At 46.1% G+C, this 20,740-nt stretch overlaps 1 protein-coding gene across 11 annotated transcripts in view; it reads left to right on the top strand.

Annotated features, from left to right (window-relative positions):
* The window catches only part of LOC147117316 (uncharacterized), a 120,385-nt gene that overhangs the window by 74,504 nt on the left and 25,141 nt on the right, over positions 1 to 20,740 (top strand). For 2 of the 11 annotated variants that reach the window (XM_085988240.1, XM_085988233.1), the window contains one exon: positions 6,222 to 6,544. The exons of 6 other annotated variants lie outside the window; for them this stretch is intronic. In XM_085988240.1, the coding sequence (XP_085844366.1) occupies positions 6,222 to 6,263 (42 nt within the window). In that variant the 3' untranslated portion in view covers positions 6,264 to 6,544. 3 more of the 11 variants (XM_085988239.1, XM_085988231.1, XM_085988236.1) reach the window with 2 other exon arrangements.

The following is a 20,740-nucleotide window of genomic DNA, read 5'->3' as shown; positions in this document are numbered from 1 at the left end:
GAAAAAAGTCCAGTAATGATAAGTTTCTCTTATAAACAGACTTCATTGGCTAGGAACATATTTCTTGGATTTTAGATAAGACAGCGTAGAATAGCTAGCTAACTACAGACCATTTTAAGACAAGGGAGAAGTGATAGATACCTCAGTCATAATAAACAAATTATTTCCCCTCTTATACAAAGTAAAGAAACCTTTGCTGCATAAAAATAGATACGGTAGGGACTTTTGTTTTTAAAAGGACAATGGGTCACCCAATAAATATTACAGCCTTTGCAACTTGTAGGATTTGAATTATGATATCCAGTACCTTTTACTGGCCCAAGCTATTCGATGTAACTAAACACAAGCTTTAGAAGCTTCACTGTCTTCTACAAAGGACACCTCAATAGCCCCAAAACTATCTGCTATTTGGATTTATTAACTCTTTCAATAATAGGCAATACACTGACCAACATGATAAATCTACTTTTGTATAATATGAGCAGAAGTAGTTCAATTGATTGCATGTTGGATTAGGGCCAAGAGCCCTGGGTTTGAATCCCAGCAGGGTTCACTTAGCCCATCATCCTTCTAAGGTGGATAAAATGAGTACGACCTCTTAGGATGTTGGAGGAGGCTGTAGGGAATGTACACTCTGTCTCGAATACTGTCTTTGGCTACTCCAGGCTGTCAGAAATAGAAAGAAAGATCAAGATCAATTCATACTAACATCTGGTGGTGCCGAGATATGTATGTTTCTTTTCCTCACTTTCCCTCCTCTCTCCATGTATAATGTGCAAGAAAGAATGATCTTTGAACATATCTGGTCTTACCAGTATATAATAAACAGCAGCTTTACTCCGATTGCCACGCAGTTCAAAGTCCTGACTTCTGTACCTGGACAAGGCATGATATTACACTCCTGATATTCCAGTGATTGTCCTAGAGAGGGAAGCCCTCCGTTCCTTGGCTCAGGGTTATTGCACATTCATTTACGACTTCGAATTCCTCGGCTGCAGTCTCTGCTACACTGTGTCCATGGTAGCCAGGGAGACCAAGCACCATTAACTGTGTAAGCAGAAAATCTTCCATATCGCAAGATACTTCCAGAAAACCCTGTAGGAAACGAGGGGAAAAAGTCAAGGAAACGAAGTCAAAAATTCAGAAATCAAAGAAAAACTGCTTACCTATGGGGAAAAATAATGGTGGTGGAGCTAATATTTTATTAAGCCAACGATCTAAAAACCTTTTCTATTCATCAGGGAGCCAAAATAAAATGTCCGAAATAATAAGTTTCCAATTACAAGATGGTATATACTTCCCAACATGTGGAATGTTTTAGCTATAGGTTAAACTTGACTGAGTACTGTTTTAAGGAAAATCATTTCTTCATTTAAACTGGATTAGTAAGTGAGATAGCAAAATACTGCAGGTGCTGGAAATCTGAAATAACAACAGAAAATGCTGGAAAAACTCAGCAGGCCAGGCAACATCCGTGGAGAGAAATTAGAGTCGAAATGGGTTTAAGGAAATCAACATTCTTCTGGACACCTTCCTTGTGCCAAAATAAAGTATCAAATATAGTTAGAAAAATAAAGCAGACCTTGTTGGTACTAGTCATTTAATATTATCACAAGTGTTCAGTGTGGCTGCAGTTTACAGAATAAATATACTTTGTTGCTTTAAAGAAACTTCTAATTCCCACCCTTAAAGATATAAATTATTTCAACAGTAACACTTTATCAGCTAGCACAGGCTAGATTCTACAATTATTAAACACAAAAGTATCTTTTTAATACATATATTCAACAATTTCTTCTGAACTTTTAATTGATTTTAACATGAGTGAATCAACAATGGAAGTTAAGCCAAAGGAAAATATCACAACCTTTATTAACAGCAATGGTTCTACATAAGAATACAGCATTTGGAGGGATTTCTTAAAGGAAATACTCTTTTAACTAGCACTTTCAAACAACTGTTAAAATGAAGAGCAGAGATGCAATTTTTTGTACTGGTGTAAGTCATTTCTAAGTGCTTAAGTGCTTGTGCAAACCTCTCTAAGTGTCATTAGCACTCAATTCTCCAAGGTTAGACAACCACATAATTATTCACATCACCAGATGCCAACTTTGATGGGTGCAGGGAGCACACTAGCAGTAGGAGCGGAAGATTGAACGCAAGTGAAAATTCGAGACATAGGGACAATGAAAGGCTATATCACAATAAGGTGACAAAAGTTTTCTGAAATCTTTAAGAAAAGCTCAAAAGGCAGTCTTTGCCTAGGCTGACGTTACAGAGGACTAAAAAGTGGCAGGCAAAAATGAAGGGAAACATAGAATTTTATATCTCAGATGGAAACTTATGCCAGCTCTCTGAATGAGTTATTCACTTAATCCCATACCCATTCCCCTTTTCAATTTTTTCTTTTTGAAATATTTATTAATTTCTCTCTTAAAAGCTTGGATTTTGCTTCCACCAATGTTTCTGGTACCTCTATAAAGAAATTTCTCCTACTCTCTCTCTCTCCCCCCAATCTTTTGGTGATGACCTTAAATGTATGTCCTCTAGTTACCAACTCAATTACTAGCAAATCGTTTTTTCCCCAATTTATGTTATCAAAAACCCTTTACCGTAGTTGTCAAAGGATTGAACTTGCCTGCTTTAGTCTTACTAAACAGGTCAAGGGATCAATTTTAGCATCCATTATATCTTGGAACCAGGCGCAGATGGAGTGTATTGTATCATGAAATGGGTGGGGATTAGTCTCAACTGAGCTCTGCCCAATTTATGTGCCAGAATCATTCTAGAATGTAAAGATAAACCCCGGCTCCTATTCTCTACTGCTAACCGTCTTCTTAATCCTCTCTTCCCCTGTCTGCCCCACCCTCACCTCCGATAACAAATGTGAGGAGCTCATGGACTCCTTTGTCTCTAAGATTGAGACCATCCGTTCAGCTGCTTCTGCCACTTCCCTTCCTTCTCCTAGCCCACCGGCCAAACTTCCTCTAAGGTTTCCCCCCTGCCCTAGCTCTGAACTCACATTTTTCTCCAGTTTCTCTCCGATCTCCCCTCATGACCTCTCTGCACTCATCTTGTCTATGAGACCCACCTCCTGCTCCCTCGAGCCTATTCCCACTAAACTGCTGACCACCCAACTTCCTTTTCTGGCTCCCATGTTAGCTGATGTAGTTAACGGTTCTCTCTCCTCAAGTACTGTCCCCCCTCCCTCGAATCTGCCATCATCACTCCTCCCAAAAAAAAAAAAAAAAAAAACCTCGATCCCTCTGTCCTTGCAAACTACTGCCCCATCTCCAACCTCCCTTTCCTCTCAAGTCCTTGAATGTTGTTGCCTCCCAGATCCGTGCCCATCTTTCCCACAATTCCATGTTTGAATCCATCCAATCGGGTTTCTGCCCTTGCCACAGTACCGAAATGGCTCTCATCAAAGTCACAAATGACATCCTTTGTGACTGTGACAAAGGTAAACTATCCCTCCTCGTCCTTCTTGACTTGTCTGCAGCCTTTGACACAGTTGACCACTCCATCCTTCTCCAATGCTTCTCCACCGTTGTCCAGCTGGGCGGGGACTGCACGCGCCTGGTTTCATTCTTATCTATCTAATCGTAGCCAGAGAATCACCTGCAACGGCTTCTCTTCCCACCCCCACATCGTTACCTCTGGTGTCCCCCAAGGATCTATCCTTGGCCCCCCTCCTATTTCGCATCTACATGTTGCCCTTTTGGTGACATCATCCGAAAACACAGCGTCAGTTTCCATATGTACGCAGACGACACCCAGCTCTATCTCACTACTTCTTCTCTTGACCCCTCCACGGTGTCTAAATTGTCAGACTGCTTGTCTGACACACAGTTCTGGATGAGCAAAAATTTTCTCCAATTAATTATTGGGAAAACCGAAGCCATTGTTTTCGGTCCCCGCCACAAACTCCGCCCCCTAGCCACTGACTCCATCCCTCTCCCTAACATCTGTCTGAGGCTGAACCACACTGTTTGCGGCTGAACCACACTGTTTGCAACCTTGGTGTCATATTTGACCCTGAAATGAGCTTCCGACCACACATCCGCAGCATAACAAAGACCGCCTACCTCCACCTCCGTAACATCGCCCGTCTCCGCCCTTGCCTCAGCTCATCTGCAGCTGAAATCCTCATCCATGCCTTTGTTACCTCTAGACTTGACTATTCCAATGCACCCACATTCCACCCTGTGTAAACTTGAGTTCATCCAAAACTCAGCTGCCCGTGCCCTAACTCACACCGAGTCTCGTTCACCCATCATCCCTGTGCTCGCTGACCTACATTGGCTCCCGGTTAAGCAGCGTCTCGATTTCAAAATTCTCATCCTTGTTTTCAAATCCCTCCATGGCCTCGCCCCTTCCTATCTCTCTAATCTCCTTCAGCCCCACAACCGCCCCCCCCCCCCCCCCCCCCCCGAGATATCTGCACTCCTCTAATTCTGCCTTCTTGAGAATCCCTGATTATAATCGCTCAACCTTTGGTGGCCGTGCCTTCTGTTGCCTAGGCCCTAAGCTCTGGAATTCCCTGCCTAAACCTGTCCGCCTCGCTATCTCTCTTTCCTCCTTTAAGACGCTCCTTAAAACCTACCTCTTTGACCAAGCTTTTAGTCACCTGCCCTAATTTATCCTTATGTGGATCGGTGTCAAATTTTTTGTCTTAAAATACTCCTGTGCAGCGCCTTGGGTCGTTTTACTATGTTAAAGGCGCTATATAAATACAAGTTGTTGATGTTTCCAGTGGAGTCGGGGCAGGCAGCAGAGGCTCCCATCTGAAAAATGTATTCCTTGGTGTATTTTTAATAACCATGAATCCTATTTGTTGACATGTATCTGTCTAATTGCTTCTAGAACCTATTGCGGTTTCTTGTTTCACCACCCGTGTCGGTAATCCGTTCCATATACCTGCCATCCTTTCAATAAAATAGTTACTTCAGGCAGCTGTTATATTCAGCATTTAGTTTGGCATAACAACTGTTTCTGATAACATGAGTGTGAGTATATGACCAGTGAGATAAAAATTTGGAACTTTTTATTATGTTGAAGACACTATACAAATATAATTTGTTATTATTGTTGTACAGAGCCTACTTACTATCCTGCATCAAGAAAGGTATCTGTAACACTGCAGGGCCCACTTGTCTACCATGAAACTGCTCCCAGGTTCAGTCACTAGTCTGTGTTGAGTTAGCTGATCTCAGCCAACATGGTGGTGGGGTGTTACAATTGTCCTCCGTGCCTCTGTGTATCCTGGGTTAGGGAGGGGAAAAAGGGTTTCTGCTCTTAACTGCTTCCAGTAGCTCCTGCTGGAAAGCATATATACAGGTGTAAGTCAGATGAGAACAAGATTGAGGATGGTTGTGATGCTCCCTGTGCTTGAATAGCTTGGCGTCCACATTGGCACATAAAGAATAGCCAATTAGGCAAAGCACAGGATAGATGAAAAATTGAAGAGTCTTCAATTCCCAAATTACTAATTTACAATTTCTCAATCCACTAAAATGAATGAACTGCGTTAGTTCTGAAGGCCCTAGTGCATAAGGAACTCAAACTCTTATGTTTTCTATTAGTTATGCATTAATTCCCTACCTCATGAAAACTAAAGACAGCAACATTCATGATAACTGGAATTAGGAAGTAGAACATCTAAAATTCATATCACATTATTAATGTAAGACCATTGCAAGACCCTCAGCTTGTTGGCAGATACCCTCATGTCAAGTTTATTATAACTGTCAAGATTTTATCTAACATATATGTGCATGAAAATTATTCTTGGCTATATTAGCAGATAAATCCTTAATACTTTCTCATGATATTACTCTGTCCACTATTTTAACAGAGGTATTAATTCATGGATTAGCCCCTCCATTTAAAAAAAGTAGAGGAATGTTATGAGCATGTTAAGTGTGATCCATCGATACTGCCCACAGTCATTTGTGGGCTATAATGTCTGCAGCCCTACTCTAAACATCTACTTATGTTAGTTCGTGTCATGGGGAAAAAAAGCACAAAAATGGTTCAAAGATAATTTTGTATGATAGTAGGTACACTTGTCCATCTAACGTTCCTAGTATTTCAATTATTTTATCACTTGGGGAAACTAAATAATTCCAAAATACAGGATTGTGTTTGTCCACTCACCACCTGCAGAACAGCCAGTTGATCCATCACTAGAACAGTAACGCATCTCTATCCTTTGACAGGATTGTGTTTGTCCACTCACCACCTGCAGAACAGCCAGTTGATCCATCACTAGAACAGTAACGCATCTCCATCCTTTGACGGCCAACATCCAGCAAGTTTGGGTCAGCTAGACGTCCTTTACACGTGTATCTAAATCTCTGCTCATAATGACCTCCATTGTCTGAGATGTTAACAGGGGTCCAAGGAGTGGTCTTCTTTAGTTCAGGGCACAAGTTAGTATTACAAGGTTGGTATTCCTGTACATTTATAAAAACAAAATGAGAAGAGGAATTAGAACATTATCACAATAAAAATAATAACAGTCTTCTGTTTCAACCACCAACAGTCTTGTGTGTTTTTGTGTGCTGCTCGTCTGCCTTCGTAAGTTTTTCAGGTTGGCACATATGAGATAAATATGTATTCATCTCCGAAAGGGAGAAGAATACATGAACACTGCAGAAGTTACTACATTTTAATCATAAAAAATGATGCGCAAACCATTTGCTATCTTTGAGGGTTCTATTGAATAATCTTACAATGGCAGCTTAAAGCAAATGAGATTGACTAGAAAAAGCAGATGATCCTAAATCATACTACACTGTAGTACAGTGCCTCACATATATTAATTTCATCATGTCCCCAACAACTGTTCCCAAGACTGACTTTACCCATCTCAAACAACTACAAATTAGAATCTAAAATCAACAACTCCTGAAGGACAACTCATCAATTTTAGCCATCTGAAAAACAATTTTTATATAGGACACGTACATTCTTGTTTTCCTACGCAAATGTTTTCATCTGAAAATTTAACAAATTATACTGAACACTCCCCTATTTAAATTATTTCTTGTGTCTGATAATGTAAGTAAACTAGAAATTCCAAAGACCTGAAGATGAATTTTCATGTAGTTACATACTGTATAAACAAAGAAAAAGCAGCAAAAATGTAGAGGTTATTAATCTCTGCATAGCATGGATAACAATCCAAAGTAGTTCACTTGGAACATTTTTAGGATGCTTATCACCCCATCATGTGACCGGCCCTTTACCCTGCCCAATATAGTGTCTCTGTGCTCACAATCCTGTTGAATGGCATTTCACTTTGGCAGCAGAGGTCTCTTTTATCCGGTAGAGGATACGTTCCACTAACTATTTTGCAATTCTTTGTGTTGAGACAGTCTTATATCCTTATAGGCCATGAACAGTTGTTATATTTCCTAAATCTTAGTTCTGCAGAATGGAACCTCTGAACATCCACACAGTAGCGTCTCTGTTCCAACTCTGGCTTGTGTAGCACAGATCAGCTGAAGGAATTACATTCGCTTGAGCTAAATTAAACTGGGAGACTGATAGGAATTCAAGAATGGGGCCTAGGCACTCCTCTATCCTGACATAACGGGGTAAATTTTATGATGGATTGAAAATCGTACAGGCTGTAAATTGGGGGGCTGACCTCCGCACTCAAGTATCCGATCTGTACTTCCATCATGCAAAGTTCTGCTATAGAAGCATTAAATTGTAATAACTACCCGAGTATTATGTAAAGTTTGATGACCAAAGAACATTGTTCACTGGACTCTCGCTGAAAGCAATCCACCAATCACTTTCTTTCAAATGAAGATCCTGATGTGACAGAATCCTACATCTCAAATGAATTTGATCAGGACTACGTTTAGCTCTGAGGCAGATGTACAGTTTTTCATGTGTGTGGGAGCTAATCCGATCCTAAATTACAACACACAAATAAAAAGAAAAACAATGCAAATGCTAAGAAATGATTTTAGTGGATAGAAGATCATGGGCTGGTTTGCATAATTTCCCGATATGCGATCTCCATTCCAGAAGCACAAAATGGAAAATTTCCCCTAAAATGTTAGAAATAGACAGCAGATCAGTCAGCAAAAAGATGGCGGGTTAATGTTTTAGGTATAGACTCTTCATCAGACGAAGAATTACACTGGTAACAGTAACCAGTCTTTTCTTACATGTCAGCCATGGCTCAGTGGGTAGCACCCTCGCCTCTGATTCAGAAGGTTGTGGGTTGAAGTCCCACTCCAGAGACTTCAGCACATAAATCTAGGTCGACACTCCAGTGCAGTACTGAGGGAGTGCTGCACTGTCGGAGGTGTCGTCTTTCAGATGAGATGTCAAACCGAGGCCCTGTCTGCTCTCAGGTGGACGTAAAAGATCCCATGACACTATTCGAAAAAGAGCAGGTGAGTTATCCCCAGTGTCCTGGCCAATATTTATCCCTCAATCAACATTGCTGAAAACCCCCAGATTATCTGGTTATTGTCACATTGCTATTTGTGGGAGCTTGCTGTGTGCAAATTGGCTGCGACGTTTCCTACATTACAATAGTGCCTACACTTCAAAAAGTACTTCATTGGCTGTAAAGTGCTTTGGGACGACTAGTGGACATGAAAGGTGCTATAGAAATGCATGTCTTTCTCTTTACAAATGCTGACTAATCCATAGTATATTTCCAGCATCTACTGTTTTTGTTCATGGCATCCCATGCTGATCCACATTTTCTCTTCCTAATGCTGTTTGTCTTGTCTGCAGAGAACAAATCTCTCTTCTTTGTTTATACTCATAAATAATACGTGTAGGTTTTCTAGATGTTGTGATAGTCAATATGATGTGTTGATGTAAGTTTGTAGCCTCTCTTGCTCAACAAGAAAGCTGTCAGTTGTAAGCTGATCAGTGTAGGGTTCCAGGATCACTCCACTTGGGATAGCATAGCTTTTTGCATGAATTTCCAATAGTGAGAACAATGGTGGTCAGGAAAGAAAACCAGGCACTATTCTTTCACTTTTTGTATACCTGGATTTTACTTGACAAATCTGGGTGGTGTAGTGGCAGCAAATTGATGGAAAATATGGTAATGAGGTGTCACACTCAGACCCTGCCCTAAAAGGAGCTCATCAAAATTGATCCAGCGAACCTGGCAGGAAATGACTTTGCAGCGATTTGATTAAAGTCTTTAAGACAGTGAAAGGATTAGAATCCATCCAAGTGGATAGGCTATTTGGGGATTATTTTAGCCTTGTCCTTCTAGGTTAGGTGGAAGAGGTTGCGGGTGTGGGAGGAGCTGCCGAAGAAGCCTTGGCAAGTTGCTGCAGTGCATCTTGTAGATGATACACATTGCAGCCACGGTACGCTGCTGGTGGAGTTAGTGAATGTTTAAGGTGGTGGATGAGGTGCCATTCAAGTGGGCTGCTTTGTCCTGGATGGTGTCGAGTTTCTTGAGTGTTGTTGGAGCTGCACTCATTCAGGCAAGTGGAGAGTATTCCATCACACTCCTGACTTGTGCCTTGTAGATGGTGGAAAGGCTTTGGGAAGTTAGGAGGGGAGAAACTCGCTGCAGAATACCGAGCCTCTGACCTGCTCTTGTTGCCACAGTATTTATGTGGCTGGTCCAGTTAAGTTTCTGGTCAACGGTGACCCCCAGGATGTTGATAGGGGGGGATTCAGCGATGACAATGCCGTTGAATGTCATGAGGCAGTGGTTAGACTCTCGCTTGTTGGAGATAGTCATTGCCTGGCACTTCTGTGGCGCAAATGTTACCTGCCACTTATCAGCCCAAGCCTGAACGTCGTCCAGGTCTTGTTGCATGCGGGCATGGACTGCTTCATTATCTGAGGAGTTGTGAATGGAACTGAACACTGTGCAGTCATCAGTGAACATCCCCATTTCTGACCTTATGATGGAGGGAGGGTCATTGATGAAGCAGCTGAAGATGGTTGGGCCGAGGACACTGTTCTGAGGAACTCCTGCAGCGATGTCCTGGAGCTGTGAGGATTGACCTTCAGCCACCACAACCATCTTCCTTTGTGCTAGGTATGACTCCAGCCAGTGAAGAGTTTTTCCCCTCGATTCCCATTGACTTCAGTTTTACTAGGGTTCCTTGATGTCAAGAGCAGTCACTCTCACCTCACCTTTGGAATTCAGCTCTTTTGTCCATGTTTGGACCAAGGCTGTAATGAGGTTGGGAGTGAGTGGTCTTGGCGGAACCCAAACTGGGCATCAGTGAGCAGGTTATTGGTGAGTATGTGGTGCTTGATAGCACTGTCGATGACACCTGCCATCACTTTGCTGATGATTGAGAGTAGACTGATGGGGCAGTAATTGGCCGTTTTGGATTTGTTCTGCTTTTTGGTGAACAGGGCATACCTGGGCAGTTTTCCACATTGTCGGATAGAAGTCAGTGTTGTAGCTGTACTGGAACAGCTTGGTTAGAGGTGCGGCTAGTTCTGGAGCATAAGACTTCAGCACGATAGCCGGGATGTTGTCGGGGCCCATAGCTTTTGCTGTATCCAGTGTGCTCAGCTGTTTCTTGATATCACGTGGAGTGAATCGAATTGGCTGAAGACTGGCTTCTGTGTTGGTGGGGACCTCCGGAGTAGGCCAATATGGATCATCCACTCGGCACTTCCGGCTGAAGATGGTTGCAAACGCTTCAGCCTTGTCTTTTGCACTCACGTGCTGGGCTCCACCATCATTGAGGATGGAGATATTCTTGGAGCCACCTCTTCCCATTAGTTGTTTAATGGTCCACCACCATTCACGAGTTAGATAGGTTGGCAAACACAGGGAGCACAGAACTAGGTTAGATGTCAGCAAACTTCCTGCATTGTGTTGAAGATACAAGCAGTGGACTCTTCCAACGTATCTCTATCTCCACTACATGCGAGGAAATGGTCTTTACTGCCTAAACATGAGATTGATGCTCCTTGGTCAATTGTATGTTAAAAATCAGGCTGCTGAGATTTTAGTCTCTGGGTTCTTCAGCTGAGCGTAGTAATTTCTTGCCAGAGAGACATGGTTGGGTCTTGTCCCACCTCCCACCACTCACCCCCAGCTCTTCCTGCTCACTGGTACTTGATACATCATCCTGTGAGATACCCTCTCTCACTATTTACATTCTCCTTATCGGGTGCATCTGTGTTGGTGCTTGAATTCGTAAAGTGCCATAACATTTTTCCCTAGCAAGGAGAAGACCGGTTGAGATTTAACTTTAACCAGGTGTCTGGATCCATTCCATGGTGAGAATGCTTTTTGGCTGCAGGCTGTCCAGCAATGTTTTTCCTTTTCAGTCTGACACTACCACCGTTGGTCTCAGGTACTGGGATATGGTACAGTGGAAAAGTGGGAGAAAAATGTGCGGAGTGTGAGGTGCCTTGTGAATATTCATCCATCTATTGATTTACGATGTGAGGGCAAGGTAGGCAGGTATCATGCCTCTCATTCTTTTAGGATGTACATAGATAGTTGTGACTTAATTTACCTTGGCCAACTTCATGAGATCATTGAAACATTTCCAGCACTATGTCATATGTGGAATGCTCAAGATGTCACTGACTGCCTGAGTCACCTCCCTCCATATTGCCTGCAATAGCCTCTTCTGAGGCTCCCTGTGTTGGATGCCCTCATCTCTACCAAATGTACATCCACCAAAGTGTTCAAAAATCTGGGGACTCTTGCCACAGCAGACATCCTCAATGTTACTCCTCTTTCTCTGCCAGTTATGTGCTCTCTCTCTCACTCTTCCTCCTACTAAAGAGCTTCTTTAAGCAGTAATGGCCTTTTAAATACTGCACCTAAATTTCATTTCCCTCCTGCCCTGTACATGAAATGCGGCTGCCCCAGACAAACGTTGTGGGTTGCCGGTGGTACCATGTGGACGGGCAGAAGTCCTACTTTGCCCCGTTTCTGGTGGGTGGAAGAAAATCCAGCCCTAACAGTCTTGGCAATTATGCCTACATGAATGAGCAGTCTGTTGACATCTCGTCTCACACATGAGGAACACCCACTTCAGCTGCTGCCCATGGAACTGTACCCTTGCATAAGTTCTCCCTTAGAATGAGAAAAAAATCAACAGAACGGGGGGAAAAACTGTAACTTTTTTTGCACTGAGGTTGTGAATGGGGAACCTTTATAACATACTGTATGGCCGCAATTCCACCGACTGAGGCGGGTTCGGGGCGGCCGGGGTCGGTAGCGCGGTCCCAGTCCGCTCCCGGCTCCAGCCTGCACTCTCCAAATGATTTTCCGCTGATTGGGCTTGTTAAGCCTGTCCAGCGAGGTTCCCAGTCAAAAGGCGGCGCCAGCGAGGAGGCCAGAGACTAGAAGGTGCAGGGGCGGAGCAGGATAAAAACAGTGGCAGCGAGGAGGCAGAGAACCACCTGCGAAAACAACAATCCTATCCCACATCCAGCAAACAGTTCACTTCTTCAATCATTCCCCATAAATTCTTCATGACTTTAGTACAATTACCATTTATAGGTGATGTTTGGTATAAAGAGTTAACTAATTGGTACATCAATCATAGTTGTTGCTACAAGCACAAAAATCTCCACCTGCAACACTTTGATAGACTTATCAAATCAAAGTTTTAACACTGCTATTGTGAATTGTATTGTGAAAATTGAAAAATGGATAGAGTGCATTCAGCTTGATAAAGGAAAAGTAGCTTTTTTCTCGCAGCTAGTCATATTTGACAGACCTAATAAAAAAAAAAATAAAAAGCTGCCCAACCATTTTTTAACACATGAATCTGACTTTTTCATATGAATTTCATGTGTTGTGATCTCATAAACATACAAGGGTAGAGCTTCCACCACCCCTGTCATAACTGTATCCCAAATCCCAGAGAGGGGCTCATTACCACATATGGGGTAGGCACCCACTCCAGGAGTTGCCGTAATTTCGGAGCAGCTCTTCCCACTCTGTTAAAGGAGCCAAAGGCTGGTTGGGCAAAAGACTGAGGTGCTTCTACAGTCATTCTTCCTTGTCCCCTCACTACCAGGTCCAGAATCAAATCGGGGATCGACTGTCATTTGGTTTGGTCTGGCTGGTGCTCACCTATGTTCCAGAACAGCACTTATATTTGCTTCCTGCAGGTGTGGCTACCACTAGACCTTATGGTAGCACATCTGGTTAGACTTCTGGGGGAGCCTGGGAATTCCCCCAGACAAGCTGCCAAGGCGGGGTGGCGGGTGGAAGAAGTGCCCACCCCACCCTGTCGGAATTTGCATGGCTGCATCCATAGGCCGCAAACCAAGCAGGGACAAGCTCCACCCCAGCTTCCAGTCCGACTGCTTTCCCTACACTCGGATTCTGCCCTGTTGGTGGCCGCGGGACTGCTGAAGAACCCTGAGGCTCCGAATCCTGCCACATTCATCGGCTAAAAATTTCAAAAAGAGGTTCTCAACAGGTGTTAGGCCCCTAACACACATTCAAGGAGCTGAACACCCCTTTCAGGCATCCACTTGGGACGCCTAAAAGATGGTTCCCGTGAATTTAGCAGTGGGACCAATACCCCCAGCAAACTTGGCACGAGCCACCCCACTGCTATATTGGGATGCATTGTGCCTATTTATGGCTGAAAAACGGACACATTGCATACCAAATTCTACCCCAAAATGTCTTATATAACTGACCATTAGTTAATCTCTGCATCATTGAATCATCAAAGAGCCAGGTTTAGGCATGTGGTCCCCAGCTGTCTTTCCAAGAAGAATTGAATGAATATACAGAATTTTTATGGCACATGGGTGAGACAATTTAAGTCAATGTTTTCAGATTACAGAACAAGACTAGAAGCATTCATTTTGCTTATTATTGTAGGAGTTTATGAAGGAATTTTCGTTAGATGAAAGAGGCTTGTAAAAACCTTTTCATTTAGGTTACTACAGGAGCCAATTGTACTGCTCTGGATTTGTCTTGAACGACTGCCAGTTAATGAATAGTTAGTGCGCATTTAAATGTTCCAGCACTGGGGCTAGTTAGTATCTAATATGTGTAAAGACGACTTTACAGTAAAACAACTGCCCTTCTGGCTTTCCTGCCTTTTGACCTTCTCTGATGCCTTAAGTATGAACAAGGTTCACACAGCTAATTGAGGCTGTGGAGGAATGTTCATCTTGCCATTTTCTCACAAATCCAATCCTCTGAGTCATTGTAGTGACACCAGGGTAAAAGTTGTTGTTGGCAATGTATGAATAGTTAATGTGTCATTTAAAATAATTAGGTTTGTGGAAAGAGAATTTACTACAAATACATTGTGTTCCTATCATCATATAACCATCTGTAATTTCTATCCCAATGAGTATAACTATAGGGTCGATTTTGCTGTGCTTAGCACCTGAAGAATACTACAGGAAATAGGATGAAGACGTGTGATGTTAGGTCCCCTCCTCCTTTACATTGGCCTGGGTTTTCTGGGGCTTTCCTTGAGGGCAGGTGGACTGCATGTGCTTGCAATAGGTGCAGACCTGCAGCAATTTAAAAAATGAGGCGTGAAAGGACCTTCCCGGCTCTCATGCCTCAGTTTCCTGTTTCTTCACCAACTGAAGGCCCATTTTCAGGGCATACAGAATAACTATGCCTAAGGCCCTGCACCTGGCCCCTTTCCAATCAGAAGATCAGAGAGGAGGAGGCAACAGACCTAACCGTATTTTATTCCTCGACAGGATCATTTAGCTAGGGATCACTGGGGGCCTTATGGCTGCTGTTTTTGGATAGCAACAACAACTTGCATTTATTTACCATTAATGTAGAACAACGTTTCATGGTATTTCAGAGTGTAATTGGACAAAAATGTATGCTGAGACGTTAGGAGATGTGACCAAAAGCTTGGTCAAACAGGTGGATTTTAAGGAGGACTTTAAAGGAGGAGAAAGAGATGGAGAGATGGAGGAGTTTAGGGAAGGAATTCCAGAGCATGGGGCTAAGACGGCTGAAGGCACGGCAGCCAATGGGTGGGGTGAGGGGAGGGAGGGGTACACAAAGGCTAGATTCATAAGAATGGGGAGTTTTGGGGTGAGGTTATAGGGCTGGAGGAGGTTACAGAGATAGGGAGGGGCAAGGTCATGAGGGATTTATGCAAGAGTATGAGAATTTTAAGTTGGAAGTTGATATACCTATCAATTCATCCAATGAAAAGCGACGAATTAAGAAAGTAACTATAGGTTTTTATTGGCTAAATAACAGAGCCCACCCTCGTGGGTGATCGGATACAACAAGGAGGAATGCCAGCCAGTCGACTACCTTTATACCTGGGCAGGTAGGTGGAGTCATGGGCGGAGTCAGCAGTGGTCAGCCCAGGTATAGCAGCGTGACAAGAGGCGACCTCGTATAGTGATACAACAGTGTGAACAGTGATAACCATAGAGTAACGATATAACAGTGATAACTATAGTGTAACGATAGTGAACGATAAAAGTGGTTTACCACATTCACCCCTTGTTTAGATTTGAGTCCGGCGGGGTGAAGTTTACTACCAGTTCTGGTATGTCAGTCTGTCCGGAGGCCTCGTAAGCCTTTCTGATCGTCGCAGCGGCGGTGTTGCATTATCCGGTGTTAATGCTGGTGTCTGCGTGGTCGGCGAAGGCTCGTGGGGTTCCGGCATGCCGTCTACCTGGGCTGGAATTGGGGGGGGGGGGGTGAAGGTGGTGTCTCCGGAGTGCCCGAGGGTGCGAGGTCTCGTAAGGAGACTGTGTCCTCCCGCCCGTCTGGGTATGCCACATAGGCGTACTGGGGGTTGGCGTGCAGGAGGTCCACCCTCTCGACCAGGGGGTCCGTTTTATGGGCCCTCACGTGCTTTCGCAGCAAGACGGGCCCCGGAGAGGTCAGCCAGGTTGGTAGCGTGGTTCCCGTAGTCGACTTCCTGGGGAAAGCAAACATTCGTTCATGGGGGGTGGCGTTGATGGCAGTGCAAAGTAGTGACCGGGTGGAATGCAGCGCTGCCGGGAGGACTTCCTGCCATTGGGAGGTTGGGAGGCCCTTAGACTTTAAGGCTAAGAGGACGGCCTTCCATACCGTCGTGTTCTCTCTTTCCACCTGGCCGTTCCCTCGGGGGTTGTAGCTGGTGGTCCTGCTTGCAGCAATACCTCTCGCTAGTAGGAACTGACGGAGTTCCTCGCTCATGAAGGAGGAGCCCCGGTCACTGTATATAGTTTGGGAACCCGAACAAGGCGAAGAGGTCGTTCAGGCATTTAATGACCATGGTACTGGTCATGTCTGGGCAGGGGAAGGCAAAGGGGAAACGGGAGTACTCATCAACAATGTTGAGGAAGTACACATTACGGTCAGAGGACGGGAGGGGCCCCTTAAAGTCGATGCTCAGGCGCTCGAAGGGGCGGGTGGCCTTGATCAGGCTTGCTCTGTCCGGCCTAAAGAAGTGCGGTTTGCACTCGGCACAGGTCTGGCAGTTCCTGGTCATGGTCCTGACCTCCTCGATGGAGTAGGGCAGGTTGCGGGCCTTAATGAAGTGGTAAAGTCTGGTGACCCCGGGGTGGCAGAGGTCGTTGTGGAGGGTCTGAAGTCTATCGCTTTGCGCGCTGGCGCATGTAATTCGTGACAGAGCATCGGGGGGTTCGTTCAGCTTACCTGGCCGGTACAAGATATCATAATCATAGGTGGAGAGCTCGATTCTCCACCTCAAGATCTTGTCATTCTTGATTTTGCCCCTCAGCTTGTTATTAAACATAAAAGCGACCGAACGTTGGTCGGTAAGGAGGGTAAATCGTTTGCCTGCCAGGTAGTGCCTCCAGCGTCGTACCGCCTCCACAATCGCCTGGGCCTCCTTCTCGACCGACGAGTGTCGGATCTCAGGGCCCTGTAGGGTCCTTGAGAAGAAGGCCACCGGTCTCCCCTCCTGGTTAAGGGTGGCGGCTAGGGCGAAGTCGGATGCATCGCTCTCGACTTGGAAGGGGATGGACTCATCCACTGCGTGCATTGTGGCCTTGGCAATGTCTCCCTTAATGAGGGAGAAGGCTGCGCACGCTTCCTCCGTAAGGGGGAAGGATGTGGACTTCATGAGGGGTCTGGCTTTGTCCGCATAATTGGGCACCCATTGGGCATAGTAGGCGAAGAGCCCCAGGGTTCTCTTCAGTGCCTTTGGACAGTGGGGGAGGGGTAGCTCCATGAGGGGGCGCATTCTTTCGGGGTCGGGGCCGATGACTCCGTTCTCTACTACACAGCCGAGGATGGCAAGGCGCGAGGTGTTAAACACACATTTATCCTTATTGTAGGTGAGGTTCAGCCGTTGGGCCGTACGGAGGAATCTCTCCAGATTAACATCGTGGTCCTGCCGGTCGCGGCTGCAGATGGTGACGTTATCTAGATAGGGGAGCGTGGCGTGCAGCCCGTTCTGGTCAACCATCCGGTCCATCTCCCTTTGGAAGACCGAAACCCCGTTGGTGACGCCGAAGGGAACCCTAAGGAAGTGGTAGAGGCGGCCGTTCGCCTCGAAGGCTGTATACTGGCGGGGTCCTCAGGGCGGATAGGGAGTTGGTGATAGGCCGACTTAAGGTCGATGGTGGAGAATACCCGGTACTGCGCAATCTGATTGACCATATCAGATATGCGGGGAAGGGGGTATGCGTCCAGCTGGGTATACCTGTTTATGGTCTGGCTGTAGTCGATGACCAGGCGGTTTTTATTGCCGGTCTTAACGACCACGACCTGGGCACGCCAGGGGCTGGTGCTCCCCTCGATGATGCCCTCCTTCAGGAGACGCTGCACCTCAGAGCTAATGAAAGCTCTGTCCCCGGCGCTGTACCGCCTGCTCTTGGTAGCGACGGGTTTGCAGTCGGGGGTGAGGTTAGCGAACAGGGAAGGTGGCGGGACCTTGAGGGTGGATAGGCCGCAGGTGTTACGCGGTGGGCGGTTTAAAATCTGCTGGTTGTCGACTGTGAGTGGGGGGAGGGGTCCGCCGTATGCTAGCGTGACGCTTTGGAGGTGGGATTGGAAGTCTAGGCCTAGTAGGACGGCAGCGCATAGCTGGGGCAGGACGAGGAGTTTAAAATTTTTATACTCCGTACCCTTAACCGACAGGGTCACAACACAGTAGCCGCTGATGTCTGTGGCGTGTGACCTCGATGCCATCGAGATCCGGCTGCGCGTTGGCAGGACAGGGAGGGAGTAGTGGCTCACCATGTCTGGGTGGATGAAGCTCTCCGTGCTTCCGCTGTCGAACAGGCAGGTCGTGGCGTGGCCGTTTACTTTGATGTCCATCATCGACTTGGACAGGTGATGCGGGCGGGCCTGGTCCAGTGTGACGGAGGCTAGTGTATAGCTGAGCGAGTTGTTGTAGTCTGCGGTTGAGGCGGTAGTCGGGTCTAGAGGCACGGTGGCGGTCGGGCGTGGTGGGTAAAATGGCGTCTCCCACGAGGTTGGACAAAATGGCGGAGAAGATGGCTGCCCCCATAACTCACATGAGGCACTGCTGGTGTCGGTTGCCTGTATCAAAGATGGCCACCCCCATGACTCACATGTGGGGATGCTGGCCTCTGTTGCCTTGAAGGAAGATGGCCGCCCCCACAGCTTGCATGAGGCACTGCTGGCCTCTGATGATCCACCTCTGCAGGCCTTAGCGAAGTGGCCTTTCTTCATGCAGTTTGAGCAGGTAGAGTTCCTGGCTGGGCAGCGCGACCTCGGGTGTTTCGCCTGGCCGCAGAAGAAGCAGCCGGCGGCCCGATCGCGGGGGTCCGATGTCGGAGCCGGTACCGGGGGGTGGCGGTCTCGATCAGGTCCGGGACGCCGACGCTGAGGTAGGTCCCAGGGGGGTTGCTGCGGGGGGTATCGGGGTCGGTCCCAAGTCCCAGGGTCGCGAGTTACAGTACCTTTGAGTATGCCTCGTCCCGATGGGCCACCTCTAGAGAGAGAGAGAGAGCGAGGGCTGCAGCTTTGTCCAGGTCGAGGTCCCTTGCTTCCAGTAGTCTTTGCCGTGAGTAGTCGGACCGCAGGCCTTTCACGAAGGCATCGCGGACATTGTCTTCAGTATTTTCTGCCGCCGTTACCGCTTTAAAGTTACAGTCTCTGCCGAGTGCTTGTAGCACCCGTAAAAATTCCTCCACGGGCTCTCCTGGCTGTTGCGGGCGGGATCTTAGGAGGTGTCTGGCATACATGGAATTTACCGGGGTTTGGTACTGTCTTTTCAGCCGGTTGATGGCGTCCTCGTATGTTTTAAGGTCCCGGATGAGTGCGAATACTTTAGGGCTCACTTGGGCGTTCAGAACTCTTAGCATGGATTTCTGAGGCACGCCGGATTCTCCCAGGTAGGCTTCGAAGCAGCTCAGCCAGTGTTCGAAGTCGAGGGCTGAGTTTGCTGCCTGTGGGTTTAGGTCCAGGTACGGTGGTCTGAGGGCTCGCAGCCAGGCCGGTTGTTGTAGCTGGGCGTCTGGCTGGTCGCTTGGCTGGTCGTTTGGCTGGTCGTTTGACTGCTCAAGTGTCGACATTTTAAAATTTAGCCAATAAAATTGATATACCTATCAATTCATCCAATGAAAAGCGACGAGTTAAGAAAGTAACTATAGGTTTTTATTGGCTAAATAATAGAGCCCACCCTCGTGGGTGATCGGATACAACAAGGAGGAATGCCAGCCAGTCGACTACCTTTATACCTGGGCAGGTAGGTGGAGTCATGGGCGGAGTCAGCAGTGGTCAGCCCAGGTATAGCAGCGTGACAAGAGGCGACCTCGTATAGTGATACAACAGTGTGAACAGTGATAACCATAGAGTAACGATATAACAGTGATAACTATAGTGTAACGATAGTGAACGATAAAAGTGGTTTACCACAGAAGTGTTGATGGACTGGGAGCCAATGTAGTTCAGCAAGGACAGGGTGTTCGGTGAGTGGGACTTGATGCGGGATAAGATACAGGCAGCAGAATTTTGGATGAGCTGAAGTCTACAGAGGATAGAGAATGGGAGACCGGCTAGGAAAACATCAGAATAGTCGAGTCTGGAGGTGACAAAGACATGGATGAGGGTGTCAGCGGCAGATAGTGGGTGTTGTTATGGAGGCAGTCTTTGTGATGGAGAGTATATGGGGTCAGAGCTCAGCTCGGGATCAAATAGAACATGGAGAGTGTGAACAGTCTGGTTCAGCCTGAGGCAATGGCCGGGGAAGGGGGCGTAATCAGTGGCAAAGGTATGGAATTGGTGGCCTGGGCCGAAGACGATGGCTTCAGTCTTCCCAATGTTTAACAGCTAGAAGGCCCTGACCATTGCTACTGTGGCCACTGCTGTTGTATCAGGCCTCTCAGACCTGCCGCAGCAGCTAACTTTCCTCCCATAATTCCAGGTGCTCGGGCCTGCCAGGGCTCGACCTGCACCAGGGGAGCATTTGAGTCATTTATATGACCTGAACTCATAATTGCAGATGGGTTGAAGGTCAATGTCACTTTGGGTGCACTCCACATGCCTAGAACCGAAGCTCAGGGCCCAGAGCAAAACCGGTCCTTATATTTTTATAACAGCATGAAGAAGGCAGCCTGTTAATATTTTTTGATGAAACTCTCCTGTTTTCTGTCTTTCCTTAATTTGCCACTCATTTTCATATTAAAATGGAGGATTACAGAATCATTGCAGGGAGAAGCAGTTTTGTAACACCTGAGGCTGCCCGATCTGTAAAATTTATCCTTGTTACAATGTGCTGTGAATTTCACAGTCCTTAAACACAACAGCTCATTATACATATACAGTTGCTTGAAGGTTTTGGTTTTTGGACCTCCCCTGATG

The sequence above is a fragment of the Somniosus microcephalus genome, chromosome 5 (assembly GCF_052327205.1).
Source record: "Somniosus microcephalus isolate GS21.2 chromosome 5, FLI_Smic_1.0, whole genome shotgun sequence".
In the NCBI taxonomy this organism is placed as follows: domain Eukaryota; kingdom Metazoa; phylum Chordata; class Chondrichthyes; order Squaliformes; family Somniosidae; genus Somniosus; species Somniosus microcephalus.
Note: the sequence above shows the minus strand (reverse complement) of the source record. Positions and strands in the feature narration are given on the sequence as shown.